The sequence below is a fragment of the Phyllostomus hastatus genome, unplaced genomic scaffold (assembly GCF_019186645.2).
Source record: "Phyllostomus hastatus isolate PE091 unplaced genomic scaffold, TTU_PhHast_1.1 phas_contig_98, whole genome shotgun sequence".
Lineage (NCBI taxonomy): Eukaryota > Metazoa > Chordata > Mammalia > Chiroptera > Phyllostomidae > Phyllostomus > Phyllostomus hastatus.
Genome location: NW_025333999.1, coordinates 459,750 through 486,130, shown reverse-complemented (window position 1 = coordinate 486,130; position 26,381 = coordinate 459,750). Strand labels below are relative to the sequence as shown.

The following is a 26,381-nucleotide window of genomic DNA, read 5'->3' as shown; positions in this document are numbered from 1 at the left end:
GACTTTGCCGGGATCAGCACTCTGAGGCCCATGGGCTAAATCTGGCCCACCACCTGTTTTGCTAAATAAAGTTTTATTGGAGCACAGCCACACCTATTCATTGATGTTTTGTCTGTGGCTGTTTTCATGCTGTAATGGCACCATTGAATAGCTGCAACAGAGACACAGGGCCCACAAAATCTGAGATATTTAGTATTTGATTCTTTATGGAAAAACTTGCTGACCCCTGCTCTAGTCTAGTGGAACAGATAGACCACAACAGATGTAAAGAAGAGAATCTCTGATAATGAATGCGATGAAGAAACAGGCTAATAGGATGGGGTGACTGGGGGTAGTGGTGAGGGTTTGCTTCCAGTAGGTCAGGGGAAAGCCTCTGGGGAGCAGCAAACTTTGAGCTGTGTGAATCTCTCAGGAGAGTGGCCTAGGCAGAAGTGATAGCAGAGGCAAAGACCCTGGGGCACAGAATAGCTTGAGAGACTCAAAGTGGGTCAGCAAAGCTGGAACTCAGTGAGAGGGAGAATGAGCCGCCTCCAGACAGGACCCTGTGAATTGAATAAAATACTTAGATTTTAGTTCAAGGGCAATGGGAATTTTAGTGGGTAAGAAGAAAATGCCATGTTCTGATTTTTTTGTTTTTTAATCGTAAAGCTCTGTGGTCTGGGGCATCATACAGGAGGCTGCTACAATAGCCCAGGTGAGTGATGATGGCAGTCTGGGCTGAGGTGGTGGCAGATAAGCAGAAAGACCTGGGTTATATTTCAGAGGAAGAACTAACAGATTCCTCATGTGTTACATGTGAGGGGAAGAGGAATTAAGTATGTGCCTGGCCTTTTGCCTCTGAGCAACTTGAGAGCAGGTCTACTTGGGCTGGAAGTCCAGCTTCAGCACCAACTTGCCAAAACCTTTGCCCCTTCTGTAAAATGGTTCAATTATCCCTTGGCAAAAGGATTATAAAGATAATCCACCTGAGGGGGAGCCTCCAATACATACAGTGCTCTCCTATGAGCTGAGAGCCTGAACATCAGGTCTGCTTACCTGTCAATCCTCCCTCCCCTGTCCTGTGAGCACACCTTTTCCTAGGGTGGGTGAGGGGCCTAGATGCTGGCCTCTGACAGGTCTGTGGGACTTGACTCTCTCTCTGGCCAGACTGTCTTCTATCTGTTACCCCCTTTTGTGCCCCTCTCCTTAGTCCAGTTCCCCCAGTGCTGTCCCTTTGGCATCTCAGGGCCTAACAGCAGGTCAACCCCGGGGTCACTGTTTTGCATTCAGACTCTGGAGCTAAAGACCTGGATTCGTGGTCCCTGCTACTTACTATGGTCCCTGAGTCTATGATCTTGGGTAAGCAGCCTCTGAGCCAGGCTTTTTTTTTCCCTTTATTTTAGTACTCACCTGGAGATATGTTTGATTGTTTGTTTCTTAAGAGGGGGGTGTGGGAAAGAGAGAGATAGACAGACAGACAGACATTGATCAGTTGCCTCCTATATGTGCTCTGACTGGGAAATCAAACCCACAACCTTTTTTGTATGGGACAATGCTCAAATTGAGCCACCTGGCCAGGGTTGAGCCAGGCTCCTTTGTAAAAATATCCTAGGCCATAGGAAATGGGGTCCTGATATCTCCCTTAATGCTTAAGAATTAAAGAATTAAGTAACTCCTTTAAAGAGACTGGTACAGTATGTAAGTGCTGATTAAATATTAAATTAATAGCTATTAACTTCAGTCCTAGAGTTTCAGTTCTCCTGCAGCTTGCCATGTGTGGGTAACCCATAGCAACCAGAGGGTCTGAAGTCCACTTCTGGCCAGGCTGACCCCTCCCCACCAGCTGTTGGGGAAACTAGGTTTATGCATGTGTTTACAAACACATTCACTTATAAATTTTGTAATACAAAAGTATAAAACTATATACCATAATTTTAAACGCTGTTCTGGTGCTTTTGTTTTTGTTATGGCAGATAAAGTATTCTTAAACAAAACAAAACAAAACCTTAACCTTATTATTTTTTTTATGGTGGTAAAAAACACATACTATTTACTATCTTAGTCATTTTGAAGTATACAGTACAGTATTGTTATCTACATGCATTTTGCGGTGCAACAGATCTCTAGCACTTTTTCATCTTGTAAAATGGAAACTGTTTCTATTGAAAAACTTCCCTTCCCCCCTACTCCCAGTAGCCCCTGGTGACCACAATAGTTCTTTCTCTTAAGAGTTTGACTACCTTGGATACCTCTAATTAGTGGAATCATACAATATTTGCCTTTTGAGACTGGCTTATTGCACTTACTGTAATGACCTCAAGGTTTATCCAGATTGTTTCAAAGGGCAGGATTTCCTTATTTTAAGGCTGAATAATATTTCTTGTATGTATATGCCACATTTTCTTTATCCGCTCATCTGTCAGTGGACATTTGGGTTGCTTTCAACTCTTGCCTACAGTGAATAAAACCACAACAATCAAGCTGGGTATGCAAATATCTCTTTGAGATCCTGTTTTCACTTCTTCTGAATATATACCCAGAACTAGTATGGCTGGATCATATGGTAGTTTTATTTTTATTGTTTTGAGGAACTTCCACAATTTTCTATAGCTGCTGCATGATTTTACAACCCCACCAACAGCACATGTGTTCCAATATCCACATCTTTGTCATACTTCATATTGTGTTTTGGGTTATGGTCACCCTGTTGTATGTGAGATGATATCTCATGGTGGTTTTGATTTGCATTTCCTTGATCAGTGATGTTGAACATCTTTTCATGTGCTTGTTGGTGATTTGTGTATCTATGTCAGAAGGATTTGAAATGTGTATTCAAACCCTTTGCCCATTTTAAAATCCAAGTTATGTCTGAGTTGTACCAGTTCTTTATATATTCTGGATGTTAACTCCTTATGGCGCATATGGTTTGCAAATATTTTCTCCCATTCTATTGGTTGCCTTTTCACTTTGTTGATTGATTCCTTCGCTGTTAAGTTTGATGTAGTCCCATTTGTCTATCTTAGTTTTTACTGTTTGTGCTTTCGGTGTCCTATCCAAGAAATCATTGCCAAGTCCAGTGTCATGAAGCTATCCCCCCACATTTTCTATTAGTAGTTCTATAGTTTCGGGTCTTACACTTAGTCTTTAATCCATTTTGAGTTAATTACTTTTATTTTTTTTAAAAAAACTTCATTTACTTTTAGAGAGGAGAAGGGAGGGAGAGAAACATTCATGTGTGAGAGATACATCCATTGGTTGCCTCTTGCACACCCAATACTGAGGACCTGGCACACATCCCAAGCATGTGCCCTAACTGGGAATCAAACCGGCTACCTCTTGGTTTGCAGGTCAGTGCTCAATCCACTGAGCCACACCAACCAGCGCTTGAGTTAATTTTTAAAGATTTTATTTTGAGAGGGAGAAAGAAAGAGGAATGTTGGTGCGAGAAACTTCAATAGATTGCCTCTTGGTACACACCCGGACCAGGGATGGAACTGCAACCCAGGTTTGTGCCCAGAGACCAAAACCCAACTAAGGCATGTGCTCCAACCAGGACTTGCACCAGTGACCTATGACACCTAACCAACTGAATGGTAACCAACCATATCAATCAGGGCTGAGTTAATTTTATATATGGTGTAAGGTAAGGGTCCCACTCCATTCATTTATATATGGATATTCAATTTTCCCAATGGCATTTGTTAAAGACTGTCCGTCGCCCAGGTTCTGGTGATTTTTTAAACACAGACTGTAGAAGTGGCCCGGGCCTCCCTAAACTGTGAGATCCTTGGTGCTAGTTACATATTTTGCACCCCAGTGATTTTTTTGGAGTAGGTGCTATTAGCCCCTTTTTACAGACGAGGAGACTAAGTCTGGGTTCAAATGACCTGCCCAAGGTCCTTTTAGTGAGAGAATAGGTGGCGGTGGGATTGGAACTGAGAACTTGAATTTAAGGCTAGCACGCCTGAATTCCGTGAGGATCTCCCTTTTTTTTTTATCTCCAGCACGCTGGAAAGAATGAATGAATGACTGTCTCGGGCAAAGGCTGGAGCGAACAGTGGGTCTTGGACAAACCCATTGCTTTAGGCGGGGGTGCGAACCAGTCTCGCGCATGCGCATTTCCCTGTGCACAGCAGGCTCCACTCAGTCTGCCTGCACCTGGTACAGTCTCTCTCAGTATGGTACGTCCCGACTTCCCCCGTGCCCAGGCCAGGGTGGTACGCGCCACCTCAGCTCACAGCCCCTCCCTGTCGGTTTCCGCGCGAAAAGCCAGAGCTGCTTGTGCTGCCGACACCTCTGCTGCAGCTTCTGAGATGCCTGCCCGCACCGCCCCAGCCCGGGTGCCCGCGCTGGCCTCCCGGGCCATCTCACTGCCCGACGATGTCCGCAGGCGGTAGGTGCCGCAGGGGACCGTGAGCTCTGTGGGGTGGCATGGCACTGGGGATGGAGGGTTTGCTTCCCCTCTGGGTAGCCCTTGGCTGCCGCTGACAGACGGGCGCGCATGCGTGGGATAGCGCGGCAGCTGTTGGCGCGGACAGGGTGGGACTTCCGGTCGCGCGCGTCCTGGGCTGTTTGGCGCCAAAATGGGCCAAGGGCCCTAACAGTCCTTCCTGACTAGAAACTTGGGGTCTCCCCTGACCTCAAAGTAGGGCAAGCTCAGAGTTCGCTTTGGGGGTCCCTTTCCTAGAACAGCCACAGGCTTGGCTCCTGCCTCCAGCTTGGTTGCACAGGAAGTGGGCAGCCCTCGGCCTCGGGACACCCCTCAACCAGGCACTTTGGCCTCCACTTCCGGTGCATGCTGTTGGGGGGGGTGCGTAGGGGTGCCTTGTCCCAGAGGGTGTTTCAGGGGACCCTTCTTGGCGTTCCCACACCAACATCCCGATGGAGACCACCGGAGACAAACGTCGCCGGTCAGGGCCCGGGCGCAGCCGGCTCAGGTTTGCGAGTCCTGTCTTTTTTGGAGAGCTCCCTCCATCTCCAGCAGCTAGGGAAGTAATATTCTGGAAGAAACAGTTACCATGCACGAGGGCCATAGCTCAGGCCTCATGAAGACTGAATGGGCTTTTTTAGTAAATCTGCTCCTGTGAGCCTTGGAATCAAGGAATTCTCACTAGGGAAAACTGGCTGTAGTTTCCAGCACGTGCCTGGGGGTGGGGGTAGTGAGGTGCGGTGGTTAATGTCAGGGATGGTTGTAGCAATTCTGTGCACATGGGTGGCTGCACATGGGAAGACCACTGGGTCTCCGCTTCTTGTTTGTAAAGGGCACCAATTTCACTCCTGAAAACTTGCATCCCTCATTTGGAGCACTAGTCACAGGACCCTTGACCAGGCCAGAACACTTCCAGTGGGAAGTGAACCCGACTTTGCCACTTCCCCGTGGTTGTTTGCTATGGTTGTGCCTGGCCAGGTCTGCTTTGGTCCTTGGGTGGAGAGTGTGTGTGTTGGGGGTATTAGGGTCTCCTTAGCAGGTGTTTAAAGTTACAACTGTCTTTTAAGCAGTTAGAGGGAATGTATTGTTCAAGAGTCTGCATCTCTTTTCCCTCCCAAGATATAACATGACTTCAAATGGAAATGGAACTATGAAGGTCTCTGGCTTCATGATATTGACCCAATACATAGATGTTGGGGCCTGGCCTTCTTCACTCTGATGGTGATAACTTTACCTCCCCTGGTTTGTTTATGACCTTGGGCAAGTGTCCCAAGCAAGCTACAGCTGTAGACTAGGGTTATTAATATGCATTGAAAAGTGGTATTGGAGTAAATGAGAATATGTGGGCCTGACACATAAAGGCCCACATGTTAACCTAGTATTGGCTAATCTTACTGGCTCAGGGGTTTTATTGGGCCACACCACTGTTTTTGTTTCTGAATTTGAATGTTAGGTGAGTGTTAACAATCTGCCATTTACTCTTGGTTCCATATTACTTTGAACTAGAATTGCTCACTGCACGTATGGAGTTTCAGATTTCTGCTTTAGACCATGTGATAGACATTGAAATGGTCAGCTTATGCTGTCCTCTCAACAGCTTTCCTTACACTTTGAATTTTAATGTGCAGAATACACATAAATATGGCATTCAACAATCCCTTAAACTTGATTTGTAATGCAAGTATAACTGTTGACTTACAAAAATTGGAGATGAGTTATTACTATATGACAGGAGCCTTAAGTCCATTAGAATACTCTAGTAGCAAAGTTTAGGTCTGGTCCTTATTTATGCATTTCTGTCACTTTTGCTAACTTGTGTTTATATAGCACCTTCTTTTAAAATGCGCATATAGTTAATTCATTACATATGTAATTACTTGCCCAGTAGTAGAAAGTATTTTCAATGTTTGGTCTTTAACTTCTTTATTGAAGTATTATTTACCATAAGTCTTCTCAAAAAGCATACCTTTCAGGATAAGCCACATTTTTCCACTTGATTTTTTTCCTCAGTCCAAGCTACCATCATTTGTACAGAAAAGGTGATAGTCTTCCGCTTGTCTTCCTGTTGTCAGTCAGGTCTGTTTTCTGAAAGTGGAAACTGATCCTGTTACAACATAAGCTGGATCCAGAAGGCCTGCCCCTCCTACCCACCCCCACTGTCTGGTATACTTGGCCTGAAGTCCGGAATCCCTCTTCATTTGACTGAGTCATCTTGTGCTCTTCTCAGAAGCCATGCAGGCCTTCTTTTAGGTTCTCAGGGCCTGAGGCTATGCAGAGTGACCAAAGTGAGGTTGGGCTCCACTTACCCGTCATCCTTAAGATTGCACTCAGAAACACAGCCTCCTTTCCCCATATTGGAGAAGGGTGTGGAATTCTGTTAGTGTACCCCAGCGTTGCCAGGCAGCATGCATAGTTGGTGATTTGTTGTCCGAGCATGTTTTCTTTATTCATTGTATCTGTAGGTTGGTGTGCAGCGAACTCAAATGCTTGCATGCCAAACTTTCCTCTCTAATGAAGCCTGGGTTTACACATGATTCTAGCAACCTTTGCACAGCTCTGATTAGCGTTTAATTATAACAGCTTTTTTATCTGCTAGTCATTCTGTGATTAGATTAAGCCAGGTCTTGAAGTTCTTAACTAGTTCCATGGCTCCTGCTGAGTAGGTAATGTATAGGGGAAAAAACTGACTTATCTTTTCTAGTTCTCCCCTGCAGTAAGTTTCTAGAGGCGGCAGGGTGGGTTCAAATCCCACCCTGCCACTTGCCAACTCTGTGGCTAACCTCTTGGTGTTTTATTTGTAAAATGGGGTGAAGGTACCTCTTCTACTAGGGCAGTATGCCGACTGACTGAACTATTAAGGTATCAGTGTGGTAGAGCAGTACCTGCAGAGAAACCTAGTGTTTGTCATGTGGTCATCTGTATATTTCATTTCTATTAGGGGAGCAAAATTTAAGTACTAATGTGCAGATCTTAATACGGAGGCAGGAAGTAATGTAGCATTGTATGTGGTGTAGAGATGAGCTATATGCCTGCTTATTCCAGACTTTGTCTGGTTTCTTGTAGAATGGTTTGGACTTGCTTTTTCTACTACTGCCTTAGCTTTTGTACCAGCGGTCCACTCCTACTCTTGTTTAGGCATTCTTTTTTAGGCTCGAGGTGACTTTCTCTCTTCTTTCAACTCAGTATATTGCTTTGTAGTATATTGCTTTGTATCTTTGGCTTTTGTGTTGCTGTCTACTACCAGAGAGCCTGTTTCTTTCCTCACTTACCCCTTTCCTCTTCCCTTTCTTTCATTCTTGGACCCTTCTCGCTTCTGGTGTGGGACTTCTACTTTCAGCAATTGGGGTGCCCACTGGAGATAGATGCCTCTAATTTTGATGCATCTGTAGAGAGCCATTTCTGATTTCTAGCTGCTGAATAGCCATATGGATAGCTGCTGTTCACCAAAACATCACTTCTGAAACTCATGGACTACTTACTCTCCTTTTCCCCCACCAAAAAGTTCTGAATTTCTGATATTGTATTCATTTTTAATTGCTACCTTAACAAATTACCACAATTTCAGTGGCTTAAATAAAACAAATAAATTTATTGTCTTAATAGTTCTGTAGGTCAGAAATCTGGAATGAGTCAGTAGATAAAAATCAGTGTCAGCAGGCTGTATTCCTTTCTGGAGGCTTTAGGGGAGAATCTGTCCCACTCTTTTAGGTAGAATTCACTTCCTTGTGGTGTAAGACTGAAGTTCCTTTTCTCTTGCTGGCTCTAAGGTGAACGTCTTTCTGGACGTTCACAAGACGTTCACAACTTCTGGATGTGATACATACAGTTGACCCTTGAACAACTTGGGGGTTAAGGGTGCTGAACCTCTGCACAGTCCAAAATTTATAACTTTTGACTCCCCCCAAACTTAACTAATAGCCTAATGTTAACCAGAGCCTTATGGATAACATAAATTGTTGATTAACACCTGTCCTATGTTATCTGTATTATTACTGTATTCCTATAGTAAAGGAAGTTAGAGAAAAGAAGGTGTTACTACAATCAGCCCTGGACAGTGTGGCTCAGTTGGTTGGAGCATCATCCGGGAACCAAAGGGTCGCCAGTTCAATTCCTTGTTGGGGCGTGTGCAACTGGTGTATTCTCTATTCCGTTGATGTTTCTCTCTCTCCTTTCCCTTCTCTTGAATGAGAATAAAATAAAACTTTTAAAAAATCAAAATGAAGAGAAAATACATTTACAGTATTTATTGGATCTGTGTATTTCATACCCATGGTGTTCAAGGGTCATCTGTATTACTACTATATCTGCAGTCTGCTGAGAGTCTTTTCTACAGAAAGGCCTTTCTTGACCACCCAAGTTGGGTTCCTACCTGGCAATGCCTCTGTCCAATCACCCAGCTCATTACCTGGAACAGGGCTTAGCATATAGCAGGTACCCACAGATGAGAGTGGTGATCAAAGCTAGAAGCAGGGTCCACATGCACTTGGATTAGCCACTTTGATATTGTTCTTGCAAAGCCTGTTGCTCCCATTCCTGGCTTTGTTGCTAAAAGAGGGCTTTGCTTGCCCTCTGGAAAAGCTCTGTTCCTGGCCTTTGAGCTAGTGACAACTGAGTATCTAGTTTGTGGGTGCTGGGTGGGAGAATCCAGAGATGGTGGAGGCCTGGTTTCTGCCCAGTGTGCTCCCACTCTGCTGACTGCGCCAACCCAGCAGGTTAGAGCTGCTGCCCTACCGCCGCCCACAGTCAGCACACAGGCTTAGGGATGGCCTCTTCACTCACCTCCCTTTCCTCAGTGTCATCGAGTCTCTTTCCTTTTTCTTCTCCCTGCCAAAGGAGGCAAGATACTAGTCTTAAATAATTAAATCAGACCATGATTTTCCAGCCAAACTCCTGACAGTTCTGCAATTTTGAAGTATTACATACAAACTTTACAAAGATTAGCTGTTGGGGCAGGTACCTGCCAAGTCTTCTAACTTCATGCATCTCTCCTGTGTGTGGGCACCCCTGCTGCCTTAATTCCCCCATTTCATACATTCCTCATGTGAGTGCTGCCCTCCACCCCAGCCTTTAGGAGTGTTAGTCACCTGTTCCCCACAGCATTCTGTGGCCCCACTCTACTCATTCTCATGCCGACAGCACTATGGTACACCTTCATCTTGGCCCTTCTCAGATCCAGCTAGGGGAAGACCACCTCCAGGTCACTTTATTTACGAACGGAACCCAACTCTGACCTGCTTCCTATCCCAGTACCTTTTTTAATTCTATATACTGGTGGACAAAAGTAGGTTTACAGCTGTACATTTACTTCTCCCCACCCCTGTATTGTTACAGAGCTTCTGTATCATCTCTCACCATCAGAAAAACTGTCCCCCAAAAAGGGACCTCGTTTCAGTCACAAATGACTTCTTAATGTCTAGGCATTACAATAGGCATTCTAGATGGGGGTGAGGGGGAGGTGGCACTGTATTTTTTTTCTAACACTCATGTATATTAAATTTACTTCCAAAGTTCTTCAAAGCTGTGGTGCTAATTCTTATAAGTAAACTTGCTTAACAAGTTTTTTTTTTCTTTTCCTTATTTTTCGCCCCCAGGCTCAAAGATTTGGAAAGAGATAGCTTAACAGAAAAGGTAATCTCCACCTTAAAAAAATTTTTATTGCCAAATGTGACTACTTGACAGATACTCTGTAGCTTCTAAAACGTTTAAGTGGAATTGGCTTTTTTCCATAAAATTTTGAGATAACTTGGAAGTATTTTTGTTTTAATGTGTTGTGTTAACATGCTGCTAATATGAGCTGACTTTGGTAATTCATTGACAGGTTTCCCAATCTAGGTTCCAGACCTAGACTCCGAACTATCCCTTGTCCTGGGCACAGTTTTCAAAAGCCCAGTTTTGTTCTAATAAATTGTATGGGACTCTGTCTCTGATCTTCCATTTTTCACCACTCTGGAGATGGTGTGATGTGATCTTAATGGAAACGTCAGCAAAGTGTGTAGTGAATACTTAAGTTGTGATTTTTTTTGTTTTCTGCAGTCAGCATTGCCTGCCATTCAGTCATTGTTACCTGACCAGGTAGCATGATTATTTGTGTATTAGTCCATTAGTCAGTACCTTGGGAGTTTCGGGACTTCTAACCCTATGTCTTTCCCTTAGGAGTGTGTGAAGGAGAAATTGAATCTTTTGCATGAGTTTCTGCAAACAGAAATAAAGAATCAGTTGTGTGATTTGGAAACGAAATTACACAAAGAAGAATTATCAGAGGTAAGTCAGTTTTCGGTATCCTGACATCTAAAAATGTCTCCTGTTGTGTAGCTTGTCTGTGACCAGAGAGGTGGAATAATCCCCAGCTCTCCTTGTTACCTGATAGTTATAAAGGAAATGAATGTGTTTCCTTATTCTCTTACTGCCACTTGTTTACATTCACTGCTACTTAAATTATCCTTTCCTGCTGTAGGAGGGCTACCTGGCTAAAGTCAAATCCCTTTTAAATAAAGATTTGTCCTTGGAGAACGGAGCACATACTTTCAGTCGGGAAGTGAATGGATGTCTAGAAAACGGGAGCCATTCGAGTGGTGAAAACCGCAGAGTGAGAATGGCAGAGGAAAACAAGTCGCCCAAACCCATGTCCAAACCTTGCACGCCCAGGAGAAGCAAGTCTGATGGAGAGACAAAGTGTAAGAGCCCTTAACTCATTTGACCTTGATGGAGACTGTTACCACATAAGGAAGGGGACAGTCAGACTTGGAGCCATAGGTCCTCCTGGGCAGTACTTCCTGATTAGTTTCTTGTGTATACCTCTAGTAAGTATACTTCCTAACTAGCTTAGGTGTATACTAATCTAAATTTTGTCTTTGACCAAGTCTAGAGCATTAGATCCCAAAACATGGCTAAGTTTGAGTTAGGAGGTATAAGATAATAGGAACTACTGATACTTACTCCTTTTTAAACTAAACGTTATCCTTAGACTCCTTGCCAGCTTGTAGTCAAAGTAACTCTTTGGAATCTTCACAAACAAAAGATCATGGACTTGAACTCAGGTCTACCTCTCAGCCACTTCACATTTTGATGGTTCTGTTTCCTTGTCTGGTTCAGGGGTTGGTCTCTCATATAAGAGCTTGTGTAAAGTGGTTCAGCAAACCAGCAGGTAGGTGCTAATTGTCAACTTTATCAAGACAGTTGTTGATTAGAATGAGAGAGAAAGGACACTTAATGCTCTGCATTAACTTAGTGATGCTGAAGAACTGCACCTTTGCTGTGAATTTTTTTTTATTCATAGTGGCTTCTCTTTCTCTTTAAACAGCTGAAGTCTCACCTAGCCCCAGGATTACAAGGCAAACTACCAGGCAGACCACCATCACCTCTCATTTCACAAGGGGGTCAGTATATAATGAATTGACAGCCTCCTTTTCTAGGGGCCGATCGCTTTTGGTAAAACATGTATGGAATTAGTAGGATATAATTTAGCACTTTTTTCCACAGTGCGTAGGTTTTTATCATGCAGTTTTGTTCATTAGACATTTATGTACAGGATTTCTTTTTTTACAATCAATATTATTTTGTTTTAGTTTCAGGTATACAGCATAGTGGTTAGACACTCATAAACTATAAAATGTTCCCTCTGCCAAAAAAAAAAAGTTCCCTCTGCCCTGGCTGGTATAGCTCAGTGGATTGAATGCAGGCTGCAAACCAAAGGGTTGCCAGTTTGATTCCTAGTCAGGGCCCATGCGTAGGTTGTAGGCCAGGTCCCCAGTAAGGGGCACACAAGAGGCAACTACACATTGATGTTTCTGTCCCTTTCTTTCTCCTTCCCTTCCCCTCTCTCTAAAAGATAAATAAAATCTTTTAAAAAATGATCTTTCTGATATTTCCAGGACTCACCTGGCACCATACATAATTATTACAATATTATTGGCCTTATTCCTTATGCTCTGTTTTACATCCCTGTGAACAGCATTTCTGAATACCTCATCTCTTTTTACTATAGGAAACTTCAAAAACTTGGTAGGGATAGTAAAATGAACCCCTCAGTAATCCATCACCTAGTGTTAGCAGTTAACTGCTCCTGGCCATCATTTCATCTGCACCCCATATGCTCCAGCGATACTACTGCAAGTGCACAACTCCGTATACCCCCCCGTCCCCCCAGCTGGATTACTCTGACACAGATCCCAGATATGTCATCTTATCTATGGATATTTCAGTACATTTCTAGGCAATGAGGTCTCTTGTTGTTCTATGACAGATTTTAAATTCATATTTTGCTATAATTGCTAACATTTAGTGAACAGTCATTTTTTAAAGAGGCAAAGCATAGCATGCTATTTTTATGCCTTATAAAGTGTAATGATTCCTTGCTGTCAGACACATAGCCAGTGTTCACATTTTTCCATGTGTAGCAAACAAAGTGTGTTTGGTTGATTGGTTCCTTAAGCCTTTCAAGTTATAGATTCCTTTTTATTTTCTTGCTATTTGAAGAAAATAGGTCATTTGAAAAAAATTAGGTCATTTGTCCAATAGAGTTCCTTGATCTGGCTGACTGCATCCTTATGGTAGTTAATGTGTTCCCTTATCTCCATTTCCTATAATCTGGTAGTTACAATGTCTGAAGGTTTGGTCAGATTCCAGGTTTATGTTTTTTAAGACTCCTTCATAGATGGCTCTGTAAGCTTCCACTGGAAGCATGTAATGTCTCTTCTTTGATACCAGCATCTGATGATCAATGTCCAGAATCATGATTTCTTAGGGTTTGCAAAATGGCGATATTCTCAGCCTATCACTTAAATATTAAACTTGAAGCCTCTTTCAACACCCTGTCAATGACACCTGTCATTGGATGGAAGAGGGCATCCATGCCCTGAATCTGCCCTAAAGAGGGTGGGGGGCATGTAAGTCATTCCACACCCACTGGGGGTGAGGGTCTGGCTGAGCTAACGGATGGCCTTACTGTGTTCAATAGCCCTGCAAAACGGAAACCTGAGGATGACCCTGAAAGAGCCAAACTGGACGACGATTCTGTCGATGAAGAAAAAGACCAGGTAAGTCTGGCCCATATCCAACATCCCACATCCAATGACTCTGTAAAAGCAGATAATTCTGCCATTGGTACACGTAGTGTGATAGTGCTGCTTGGACTTGGAAAACTGCTGGCTTGCTGAAGACCTTTGATAAACAAAATGTCAATCTTGGTACTGTCCCATGTGACTCAAGGAAGGCCAAACCTGTGCAATACCAGATGGTCACACACTGATTTTCATCTCAGTTTTGCCACAGGACTAGCTCTGAGCGTTGAGGGGAAATCTTTGTAGGTATGTGTGGGTACGAAGTGCCTAACTGCTACATAGTGAAGATGATTTGTTCTAAGGCAAGGTTTCTCCAACATGGCATTACTGATTTTGGGGTCTGGGTAATCTTTGCTATGGGGGTAGTTTTATGCACTATTGAGTATTTAGCAGCATCCTGGACCTCTACCCACTAGATGCCAGTAGCATTGCCCCTCTCCCTTTCCAATTGTGACAACAAAATCATCTTCAGATATTGCCAGATACCCCTGGGGGCAAAATAACCCTGGATGAGAAGCACTGGGCTAAGGGGTCACTCAGGGGCCATTGGGCTACCATTAGTATTGCAGTAGGCTTAAGATTTTGTTGTAGGACACACTAGTTCTCATATCACTGTATTCTTAGAAATTAGGTGTCACTGTTCATGATCTTGGTTCAGATATTTGTAGTTAGGTTTAGTCATACTACAGTGAAGTGGGAAACTGAGGCACAAAGGGGAAATAGCTTGTGCAATCATGTGGCCCAGTCTCTTGCCTCCTAGGAAGAATTTTTATAGGTGAAAGCAAGTCAGATCTTATAATATTGATAACTGTTTTTATAAATGCAGTAGTTTTAGAGTTTCTTGTATTTTAATCTTCTGGAGAGCTTATGTAGCCTGTTCATCAGGCTTCTAGAGAAATACACAACAAGCCAGTGCACTGGCATGGTGTGTGAGGCCTTGGGGGCTTCCGGGATGAACACTTGTAAAGATAGTGTTTATTCCAATATGTTAGAATAAGGCTTAGTTTACCAAACTGGACCAAGTGTTAATCAGATGGTGTCAGTCAAATAAGTGGTAATATAGACTATCTTACTTGAGTCAGTTCAAAGTCTTGAGAATTTATTATGTTTTAAAAACATACATTGCATGTGCCTGGTAAAACTTTCACATAGTACTAAAAGATGTACAGTACATGGATCTCCCTCCTACCCCATCTCCTCGAAGCTCTTGTGTTTCTTAGGGGCAAGCATTATTCTGTGTCTCCTGTGTTGTTTCAGGTTATATACAGGGTCTGGCACAAATAACATCCCCTTTATATTACAAAATCTTTTATTACAAAATCATAAGCATGTAATTCTGTAACAATATCACACTCAAGCACACCATATGACATTTTAGGTGAAATGTTCAAATTAAAACTGTAAATTAATATTCCCATATTATTACTCCATCAACTACAGTCAAGTTGGCATTACTTCTGCTGGAACCTATATATATGTATGTATGTATGTATGTATATAAGTGTAGTATATCAGTATAAAATCTACATTCAGATTCCCTAGAGAAACAGAACCAGTAGGCTATGTATGATGAATTTTAAATAATTGGTTCAACGTGAGTTATGAAGCTGGCAGGTCTGAAATACACAGGACAGACTTACAGGCTGGAGACCCAGGGAGGGGTTGATGTTGATCTCTTTTGAATACATAAATACAGCTATCCTCAGATGGCAAATATTATCAACTTAGGGAACTAATGTATTAGAGTATTCACCTAAGAATAGCTGGTGTCCAAATTAGGTTGTTGTCACTTTGTGATATGAACCCTGAGTTACCGTTTTGTTTTTTTCTGATAGTGAAGACTTCCTGACACAAGGTGAAAGGTCTCTGATCTTTTTCAGAGACACTCCAGCAATCTATAGTGTGCAAACATACCCTGGGCAACTCCTGGGCCTTCTTGTTTTGAGGGGATGAGGCATTAATGCTGGACTGGTGGTTGTCCAGATCTTCTCCCCCAAACCTTAACACCCCCAATCCCACCCTCTTTTTAATCATATCAAATGTATTTACTTAACACTTTAACTTACATTTTTGGTTTTGATTTTCTTTTGAAATGAATAATTTTGTCTTTTCTTCTTCCTTTTTCTCCACACAGGAGGAAAAGAGACGTCGAATTACATCCAGAGAACTGTAAGAATAATTACTATACCTTTTTATTCTGTGCAAGCTGTAATTTTGATTACTGTAATGACATTTTAGAAATGTTTTAAAAAGAACTTTATAGTCCTTTAGAACTTTAAAAGAATTGCGTTAACTGTAGATAGCTTAAGGATGCTGAGTTTGGGGTCAGATTAACCTTTTTAATTCAGGTAGAATTCTCCTTGCAGAGAATGAATGGAGGACACCTGGCAGTTGTTATCAGAACCAGATCTACAGGTCATTGAAATATTAAATGTTAAGGTAGCATGTTCCTTTTAGGGCCCCTGAGATAAAGATCGAGTTTTGGGGTAACAAGGAGGACCTTATGAAAACTGCTTCCAGGGGAGTAGTCTGAAAGTCACCCTCTGGCTGTATTGTTTTGCTTGACAGAGTTGCCAGACCACTTTCTGCAGATGAACCAGAAAGAGTCAAACTAGAAACATACATGGAAGAGGAAGAAGAAAGAGATGAAAAAGTAAAGCATGGACACCTCCAAGTTTGTCACTTGTACTTTAATCTGAGTCCCCATTTGGCTCTAGGAAGCGGGTGGAGAGTGTGTGGGCCCAGAATAACTTTCATTAATGACCAAAATGACCATGACTTTGGCTAAAATGCCTTTCAGACTCATTTTTCTGGTGGTTCTCTATGTGGAAGGTGGGTTCCACTGCTGTTGTGATAGGAAGTACATCAGTGGTAGACCTGGGGTCAGCTGGACCTTTGCTGTCCCATCAGTCCATCAGAGCTTCAGTCTGTCCCCTCACCCACCTGCCTCTCTCACCCAAGAAGTCTATGAAAATTTCATTTTCAAGCATGTGAGGTACTAAAATTCTAGAGCATCATTTAGATATAAAGTCACATTCTTAACTGAGATCAGGCTAGCAGATCTGTAGCTCCTTGGTAGAATCAGAGTTTAAGGTTCTATGAAATCACAGATGTGCCACCTGAAGCCCCATGAGGAGGGGTGGGAGGTGGAATTGGGGGTTCAATACTGGAAACTTTACCATGGGACAAAGGGCCGACACTGGGTGATCATAGGTGATGGAGCACTAAGGGGTCCTGTTTTGGTTTTCATGTGAAGACATGGATTAGAAGTTTCTTACTATGGTTTCTAAATGTGGATGGGTAGAGAGTGCCTTTATTGGGACTCTGTTAAAGAATGGGTTATTTGGCTCTAATGGAGGGTTATTTGGCTCTAATGGAGGGTCAGCTAAGGTGGATGTTGATTCCTGAACCATTTGGTACTTGAAGCTAGTCTTTAAGTACATTCCCTACCCTGATACTAGTTAAAATAAGACAGCAGTTACAGTTGGGACACACGTTGAGTGCCTTTCAGAAGGGGCAGTTTTAGTGGGCCAGCTCAGTCACCTTCCAAAGAAGGAGATTTGGGCGAGGCTGAAGTTGCTTACTCGTGGTCAAGCTCCCAGGATCTCTTCTTGAGTAGGAAGGTTCCCAACATGTTTTTCTCATAATGCCATTGACCTTTGTGGTCTCTTTATGTATGAATGACATGATTTTCTGAGGCTGAATTTGGCTTGAGCAGTTCTCCGAGAGATGTGTGTAGCTCTTTAAACCCGGACTCCAAACGATGTGTTGTCCATATTTAAGATAGAACTTGTCTAGACTGGATCACGCTACTTTATTTCTTTATTACGGATTCCTAGTTTTGATATAAAATTATTGTCTATGAGGTTGTCAACACTCATGGCAGGTGACAGAGGCTCGTGGGTAAATACTTGAACTACAGGACCTGTTCTCTTAAGAGTGTCTTTAATTTCCTGCTTACCCCACCAAAAAATTTTGCTGTCTTGAAGGTAGACAGTTTTTACTCTCACCCATCCCTACTGATCCCAGTAGGATCAGTTTAGATATTTTATTTTTATAGAACATTTTAATAGAATGATTAGGACCAGATGGGGGAAAACTAACTAGTCTTTTTTTTTTTTTTTTTTTCCCTGCACTCAGGAAAAGAGACTCAGAAGTCAAACCAAAGAACTGTAAGTATAGTAAACATGCCTTTGTACTTTATATTGTGAAACTTACTGTTAAAATAAGTGTTCTGGTAAAAATAATAGATTGGAAAGACCATTAGGTGCATTAATTATTCATGTAAAATGTGGGTGAGTTCAGTTTGTGGAAGGTCAGACCACCACAGTGAAGGCTGAGGTCAGTTCAGATTCAGCTGACTTGACCCCAGGCCCTTCCTCAGCAGTAATCATACAGCAAGCAATTCTCCAGTGGTGTTTTAAGCGCACTGAATAAGCAGCTATGTTATGTCTGTTACCCATTAACTATGAAGACGCTGTGTAACAAATAGCCCTAAAGCTCAATGGCTTAAGACAGTTAACCATTTGAGTTCACGAGTCTATAGCTTGGTGGCTGTTGGCTGATCTTGGACAGGAATGACAGGGCTGACCTGCTACTGCCCCACGATTTGGTTAACCTAGGCACAATCTCATGGCAGTCGTAGACCCTGAGGGCAGAATTGAAAAGCAACACCTTTACAAGCTTCTTTTGACATCCATTTGGCTGAAGCAAATGTTGAGACTGAGGCTAAGTCTGGGTGGGGGTGGGTAGAACACCCAAACTGAGCGGCAGGGCCCTGGCAGAGGGGGAGGTGAAGATCTCATGTGTCCAGTTGGCTTTCCTTGGTTGGTGATGCTGATGGCACCAGCTCTTCTTACCTTCACAGGGGTGGCCGTGGGCTAGACACTTGAACTACAGGAAGGGTTCCCATCAGATCACGAGAAATCAGTGGAGTCCTGGTGTCTGTTTTTTGTTTTAAACTACTGGCATCTCCCTCATCAACATTTGTATAAAGTGTTGATGGTATTTCTGAGATCATAGTTCTGAGGGTGATCAGTGCCCTTCGGGGTCCTGCAGTGAAGCCTTGCCCTGCCAGGTAGGAAAGGTGACCCATGCTCTGATGCAGGGAGGAGACTGTGCATTGGCCCTCATCGGGCTGCTTGCAAGGGTTTCAGGCTCCCTGAGCTGATGGGGGGGTGTGTCTTGCTTTTGTTTTGTGACAGAACACCTAAACAGAGACCTAAGGAGGAGCCTGACAGAGAAGCAAGTCCAGGCGTTCAGGCTGAAATGGATGAAGGAGATGAGAAAGTAATGACTGAATCTTTGTTACTTTAATTTTTTTAATTATGTTATTGTTTATGGAATTACAGTTGTCCTGATTTTTTTCCTTCTTTGTCCCCCTCCACCCAGCACCGCCACTCCCTCAGACAATCCCCCCACCATTGTTTATGTCCATGGGTTGAGTGAATAAGTTCTTTGGCTGCTCCCTTTCCTGTACTGTACTTCACATCCCCATGGCTACTCTGTAACTGCCTATTTGTACTTCTGAATCCCCTCACCTCTTCACCCATTCTTCTGTACCACCCTCCCATCTGTCAACCTTCTGGTAACTAACTTCTTTTCTCTTGCTGCTTTTAAGATTCTCTTTATCTTTAACCTTTGGTGTTTTAATTATGATGTGACTTGGAGTGAGCCTCTTTGCATCCATCTTGTTTGGGACTCTCTGTGCTTCCTGGACTTGCATGTCTATTTCCTTCACCAAGTTAGGGAGTTTTCTTTCACTATCTTTTCAGATAGATTTCCAATTTCTTGCTCTTTCTCTTCTCCTTCTGGCCCCCCTAGGATGTGAATGTTGGGCCTCTTGAAGTTTTCCCAGAGGCTGCTTATACCACCCGAATTTTTTCTGGATTCTTTTTTCATCTTGGTCTGTGTGACTTTTTTTTGCTACCTTACATTCCAAATTATTGATTTGATTCTTGGCTTCATCCATTCTACTGTTGTTTCCCTGTAAATTGTTCTTTATTTTAATTAGTGAATCCTTCATTTCTGACTGGATCTTTTTTATGCTGTAGAGGTCTTCACTAAGTTCCTTGAGCATCCTTATAACCAGTGTTTTGAACTCTGCATCTGATAGATTGTTTATCTCCATTTCATTTAGCTTTTTTTCTGGAGTTTCTTTCTGTTCTTTCTTTGCCTCCTCATTTTGGCAGCCTCCCTGTGTTTGTTTTATGTATTACATAGAGCTGCTATGACTCCTTGTCTTGGTAGCGTGATCTGGTGTACTAGGTGTCCCGTAGGGTCCAGTGGCACAGCCTCCCCTATCACCCAAGCTGGGTACTTGAGGTATGATCTCTGTGTGGGCTGAGTAAAACCTCCTCTTGTAGTTGAGCCTTGTTGCTGTTGGCAGATCAATGGGAAGGATTTACCCAGGCCAGTCAGTTGCAAGGACTGGCTGTGACCACTTACCACCAACCTCCTCCCTCATTGAGGACCAGCTGTGCAGGGCTGGGTGGTGGTGCTCCAACATGTCTATAGCTGTCCCTTGGGTGCTGTGTCCCTGGGGTTTCCCAGGTGGAGCTGGCCAAGGTCAGCCCCCACCTGTGTTTTTTGCCTGGGGCACCCTGCCTGAGCTACAAAGCAACCTGAGATGGCTGCTACTTGTGCTGGGCTTGGAGATTCCTGGGTGAAGCCAAGCTGTTATTCTAATCTGGCTGCTGCTAGTGTGGGACCTGGGGCTCACGGAGGCTAGCTGTTGATTGTTTGATAGGATTTAGGAAGTTGTGAAGCATGAGCCTTGAGACCAGCTATTCATATGGAAAAGCATTTTGGGTGGGCCTAAACGCTGGGAGGGGCCAAGTCTCTGGGGATCTCCAGGGCAGGTCTAACAGTGTTAGCCAGGTTGGTGAAGTCTCAGATTTGGTAGCAGCCTACCAGCTCTGTTGGGGGAGGTGTTAGCAAAGGGACAATATTCTCTGTGTGCCCCGATGCCGGACACTTCAGTTTCTCTCTGTATATCACTGATGTCTTTCAAGCTGCTACCCCTGAGGAACCGCTTGGGACTCGAAGTTTCTTCTGACACAATCCCTGTTGGTTTTTGCAGCCAGAAGTTGTGGGGACTTATCTTTCTGACACTGGAATCCTGGGCTGGGGGGCCTGGTGTGGGTCTGGGACTCCACTCTGGAAATATCCCTTACGAACACATGGGTGTGAGACCAGCCCATTCTGTGTCTGCACCACTCCTACCAGTCTGGATGGATGTGGATTAATTCTGTAGTTGCCAGACTTCCATTCAACTTGATTTCTGATGATTCTGAGTGATGGTGGTTCTATATTTTAGTTGTAATTTTGATGTGGTTGTGTGAAGAGGTGAGCCATGTCTGCCTACGCTGCCATCTTGACCAGAAGTTACTTTATTTTGTTTTCATTTGGTTGGGAGAAATTTCATGGGGCAGGGCTCTGGGTCCAAATCCACCCCTACCTACCTGTGAGGTGACTCTGGGCAAATTATCTAACCCCACTTGTAGGGGCTGGTGGTTGTCCTTGTATGTCAGTGCCTGATGTCTGGTGCGCGTTCACTTCAGTTGTCTGTTTATCCATAATGCTGAAGAGGGCCTGTGTGTGCCTTGACTACGATGTCTTTGAAACCAGCTGCTCTTAAGATCCTCTCTGCTGAGAAGTCCTGACATGTGTCAGCCCAGACCTGTGTCAGCCATGCCCGGGCTGCTTGAACAATCTGTCTCCTACGTTCTGAGTCTAGTTCTCCCCATCCCCACCAGCTGCTCACTTCCAGGTCAGCTAAGTAAACATGTTCTAAGGTTTAAACATAACACATTGAGACAAGGCTGGGCCTGCATAAAACCATAAGATAGCAAGATTATGTCCACAGGGTTGCCCTGTTACCATAATTCTCGGGGAAGGGGATAAATCTGCTGGGGACACAGCACAAGAGTCACAAGCTCTTCAAGCAGTTTTGTTCCTGTCTGGCTGAGAGAGGCTGAGCTAGGAGAATTCCTGGATTGTCTCCATGGACTTATCTGTTGAAATCTAGAGACTGGAGCCTGAGGTCACGTATTACTTGGCCATGAGCATTCTGCCTCCCGGCCTGGTTGGCCATGGCATCTGTTCTTGTCCTGTGGCAGAGGACTCTCTTGGTGTTCCCACCATCTTACTGTCTGTCACCTTTCTGTCCAGACATTGGTTACCTTCCTAGAGAGATTTTGGTGGTGGTGTCAGACCGCCCATTCTTCCCAGACAGACTGGCATGTGATTGGGATTACACAGCCGGCACTTGGCCTTTTTAATATTGTTGACTCTTCTACTTTAATAGATCCATTCATAGATTTGTTGCTTTATGAAGATGAACTGTATTATCAGAAAGGTATTTTTTTTTTTGTCTGAAAACTCAGAAGATACTTGCTTGTCCACATAAAGCAAGGAGTTGGTAACAGTTTGGAATTTTTTTTTAAAGCAACTAATTATTTGTTTATTTATTTTTAGAGAAAGAAGGGAGAGAGATGTTGATTTATTGTTCCATTTATTTATGTATTCATTGGTTGCTTATTGTATGTGCCCTGACCTGGGATCAAACCCATAACCTTGGAGTATTGGGACGATGCTCTAACCAACCGATCTCCCCAGCCAGGGCAGAATTCTTATTTTTATGTCTTAATTTTCCATAGTAGATTCTAAGTCATGTGCCACCCCATCCTTGACCCCCACTATCTCAATATTTGTCTTCAGTCCTGGCCAGATGACAGATGGAGCTATAGGCATTTTGGGTAATACAAGAAAAATTGCTATAATGTCTCCTTCACTGAGCTTTCCTGGGACAGTGGCACACTACGGCCTCCAGGCTAAATCTGGCCCTCTATTTTTGTATAAAGCTTTATTGGAACGTAGCCATGCCTTTTCATTTACATATTATCTCTGGTTGCTTTTGTGCTACAGAGGCAGAGTTGAGTAGTTGTGACATGGGGCTTGCAAATCTGAAAATGTTTGTTTTTAGGCCTTTCCAGAAATAGTTTGCCAATTATTTGATCAACCCTTGTTTGAAGGGGATAGGGAGCTGAGTAAAAAACCTGAAGCCTCATCTCTACTCTGTGTATCTGCTGAGATCCTCCTGTTCTCTAGTTCTGCAGTGCTGTAGCCACTAACTGATACTTCGGGTTTGGTCTAGCTCTTTCTCAGACGCTAATTTTTTCCCCTTTATCTCTCCATTTCTGCTTCCTTCCTCTCAGGATGAAAAGAGGCACAGGAGTCAACCCAAAGATCTGTAAGTGTTTAATGCTTGCACTTATGCACTGTGCTTTGTGTAACTTTAATAACTAAAATAAGTGTTCTAGAGACCTGTGACTATGGAGGTTTACAGGGAGTGGCTGATGCTATTGGAAGATTAGATCAATTGGGGCAGGGTTGGATAAGAAACCACAATGAGCCCTCTTACCTCTTACCTTCTGCCAGTGGCACTCCTGTCACTGCACAGTCATGTGTCTCTTAGCTTCCAGGACCTGTCATCAGGCTCTCCCCCCTGCCCCATCTGAGGGGGATCACATGGAGCTTCTGAAAGCCCTGTTCAGGATCATGAGTTAGATACATGCCTTTAGCACCACCATGACATGGGGCTTTCTTTTTTGGATGAGAAGATTCTGTTTCCTAGATATATTCTGAATATTTATTTTAATGTTTTTTAAAGATTTTTATTTTTGGAGAAGGAAAGGGACAGAAACATCAACTAGTTGCCTCTTGCATGCCCCCAACCGGGGGCCTGGCCCACAACCCAGGCATGTGCCCTGACCGGATATTGAACTGGCAACCTTTTGGTTTGTGGGACCATACCCAACCCACTGAGCCCACCAGCCAGGGCTGAATATTTTGCTTTTTGATAGGGAAGCATTAGTTTTTTAATGCAAGTTGGCGAAATGGTTAGTTTTTCTGAGCTAAAATTTGGCATATATTTGTTTACCTAACAGAGCTGCCAAAAGGAGACCTGAAGAAAAAGAGCCTGAAAGAATAAAACCACAAATTTCTGACGAAAGAGATGAGGATGAAAGGGTAAGGCTAGTTTTTAAAATTTTACCATATTTCATACATCCCATCAGCTAGAATATTAAAATGATTTAAAAATTGCTTTTGTTATAGAAATGTTAAACTATACCCAAAAGTAGGCAGAGTAGGTTAGCAGACCATCACGTTTGATCAGCCTTCAACAATTACCGACTTGTATGGCTGTGTTTTAGCCTAGTCCCACTTACTCTCCTCCCCTTCCCTTTACCCCCATGGTGAACAAACCCGACACATCCCTAAAACATTTACAGAAGAACTGCTCGTAAAAGGGAGGGACTCTTTTTAAACATCACCATAATCCCATTGTCCTAACAAAATAATGAGATCTAGTCTTTGTTTAAACTTCCCTGACTTTCTGCATTATGCTTTTACAGTTTTTCTATTTGAAGCAGGATGCAAACAAGGTCTACACAAAACATTTGTTTGATATTTGTCCTAAATGTCTCCCCACAGTTCCACCCCTCTCCTTTTTCTTGTAACATGTGAAAATCTTCAGTCCATACACATCCTGAATATCTGTAGAGTATCTGGATTCTGGCTTTTGCCATTTGTGCTCCTCTTGCGTTTCACATCTCCCTCTAGCCCTGTCTCTTGCAGACTGGTGATAGGTCCAGAGGCTTGACCCAGATGCAGGTCTTTTGTTTTCCAGAGCACTTCTGAGATGCTCTATCGCACTAGAAGGCACAGTCGTCTTTTTGTGGAGTTAAGGTTGATTACTGGGTTCAGGTGCTGTCCGCTTGATCCATCCATTATAAAGTCCCCCTCAGTTTTCCACCTAATGTCTTCAATAGGCATTGCTTAATTCCGTTATGTCACCAGAAGTTGCAAAGTGGTGACAGTCTAGTTCTATCATTCCTTCATTTATCCAAAATAATTCTAGAAGTAAGTTTCCCCTTATATTAGTCTGTTTGAGCCACCATGACGAAATACCACAATCTTGTTGGTATCAACAACAGATATTTTTTTCAATTCTGAAGACTGGAAGTCTAAGATCAAAATGCTGGCCAAGTGTTTGGTGAAGTCTTTCTTCCCGGCTTGCTGACAGTCAGCTTCGCAGTGGGCCATCACGTGGCCTTTCCCTGTGTGAGCCCAGGGAGAGTGAGCTCTGGCCTTCCCCTGGTAAGGGCACCAGTCCTGTTGGGTTAGGAACCAGCCCTTACAACCTCATATAACCTTGGTCACTTTCTTTAAAGCCCCTTCTTCAATTATAGTCACATTTGGGGTTAAGGTTTCATCAGTTATGTACTTGAGGTACTGCTTATATAGGAAAGCTAAGGGATTTTTGCTCTCATGAGTCTTTTAAGGAAGTCTTTGGCTATAAGAATTTTTTTTTTAAAGATTGTATTATTTTTTAGAGAGGGAAGGGAGGGAGAAAGAGAGAGAGAGAAACATCAATGTGCAGTTGCTGGGAGTCATGGCCTGCAACCCAGACATGTACCCTGACTGGGAATCGAACCTGGGACACTTGGCTATAAGAATTTTGATAAGACTTTATCATCAGGTCTCTCGTTCTTTGCCTTCTTTTCTACCTGTGACTAGGTTTTGTGGTAACCACATATATAAAATTCTTAACTCTGAGCACTATGCACATATAAAATGCTTTTTTACTCTTTACTCCAATTTTGTTTTTTCCATTTAGGAGGAGAAGAGGCGCAAAACTACATCCAAAGAACCGTAAGAACTTATTTTTGTCTTTATACATAGCAGATGATAGTATTAAAATAGTTGTTCTAGAAAGAAAAAGGGGTTTTTTTGGATTGCCAGACCGACCTTAGCTTTGAATTCGATTGGGTTTGTGAGCACAGGGCTGAGATGCTCTACTTCTTCCCAGTGAGGCAGGTCCCCTGCATGTGCTAAAGAGACACTTGTGACCTAGCACCTTGCCCCTTATGCAGCACCTGGTCCTCATCTGTGTCGGGTGGGTTAGAGTTGACTTTGACAGTGGATTCTGATATGTTCTGAAAGGACTGAAAAAAGAAACTATCTTGTGTTTTGTTCCCAGAACTGAGAAAAAAATGGCTCGAACCAAAACAGTAATGTATTCCAAGGTAAACACGCACCTGGGGATAAAAGCGGTGGCACAGCACTAACGGGGTTGCTTGGCGCCGGCTCTGAGCGCCGTTGTGTCGTGCCCCCACAGACCCATATTCAGAGGTGCATTCAGTGCGGACAGTACCTGGATGACCCCGAACTGAAGTATGAACATCATCTCATTGATGCGGTAAGTTCCAGCTCTATCTTCAGCCTTCTATTTCCTTGGCTCTTGTGCCTCTGCTTAATGGTCCACTGTCTCTCAGGTGGATGAGCCACAGTTGTTGACAAATGAGAGACTGTCCATCTTCGATGCCAATGAATCTGGCTTTGAGAGTTATGAAGCTCTTCCCCAGCACAAACTGACATGCTTCAGGTACTGACGCGTTCCTTCACTGTGACAGGGCACTTCCCTGAAGATACCTGAGTGCTCAGTATCTCTAGCACCTTACCTGCAAACTTCTTATGCTGCTAACACTTGATGGGTAAAAGCCACAAAGCTGGTGGAAGTGCAGTGGATATTTGTAAGGGGTTGGTATTTTTTTGGGTGGGGAGTTTTTAAAATTTTACATGTTAAATCTTCAGTCTGTACACATCCTGGAGGTTATTCATTCCATTCCAATGAGGGCCAGCTTTGTGCTAGGTACTGTTATGTCTGTCAGGTAGTAACAACTGTGACACATGTAAAAAGCATGGAAAACAGACCTTGGCTAGGAGAAAGAAGTGGTGTTTAGAATAGAGTGGTGGGGAGGTGACTGGAGCAAAGACTCAGTGGCAGGAGAGAACAAGCTGAGGGGATAGCTAGGGAAAGACATCCCAAGAGGAGGGAATGGCAGGCC

At 43.3% G+C, this 26,381-nt stretch overlaps 1 protein-coding gene across 4 annotated transcripts in view; it reads left to right on the top strand.

Annotated features, from left to right (window-relative positions):
* DNMT1 (DNA methyltransferase 1) overlaps window positions 1-26,381 on the top strand; it is a 49,133-nt gene that overhangs the window by 4,584 nt on the left and 18,168 nt on the right. The window contains exons 1-16 of one of the 4 annotated variants that reach the window (XM_045853166.1): window positions 4,244-4,372; window positions 10,000-10,036; window positions 10,562-10,669; window positions 10,863-11,082; window positions 11,709-11,784; window positions 13,365-13,443; window positions 15,602-15,636; window positions 16,036-16,120; window positions 17,608-17,639; window positions 18,672-18,756; window positions 22,686-22,720; window positions 23,418-23,499; window positions 25,151-25,185; window positions 25,514-25,559; window positions 25,652-25,732; window positions 25,809-25,918. In XM_045853166.1, the coding sequence (XP_045709122.1) occupies window positions 4,293-4,372; window positions 10,000-10,036; window positions 10,562-10,669; window positions 10,863-11,082; window positions 11,709-11,784; window positions 13,365-13,443; window positions 15,602-15,636; window positions 16,036-16,120; window positions 17,608-17,639; window positions 18,672-18,756; window positions 22,686-22,720; window positions 23,418-23,499; window positions 25,151-25,185; window positions 25,514-25,559; window positions 25,652-25,732; window positions 25,809-25,918 (1,226 nt within the window). In that variant the 5' untranslated portion in view covers window positions 4,244-4,292. Of the gene's footprint in view, window positions 1-4,243; window positions 4,373-4,779; window positions 4,917-9,999; window positions 10,037-10,561; window positions 10,670-10,862; window positions 11,083-11,708; window positions 11,785-13,364; window positions 13,444-15,601; window positions 15,637-16,035; window positions 16,142-17,607; window positions 17,640-18,671; window positions 18,757-22,685; window positions 22,721-23,417; window positions 23,500-25,150; window positions 25,186-25,513; window positions 25,560-25,651; window positions 25,733-25,808; window positions 25,919-26,381 lie in introns of those variants that run through there. The other 3 variants (XM_045853165.1, XM_045853167.1, XM_045853168.1) reach the window with 3 other exon arrangements.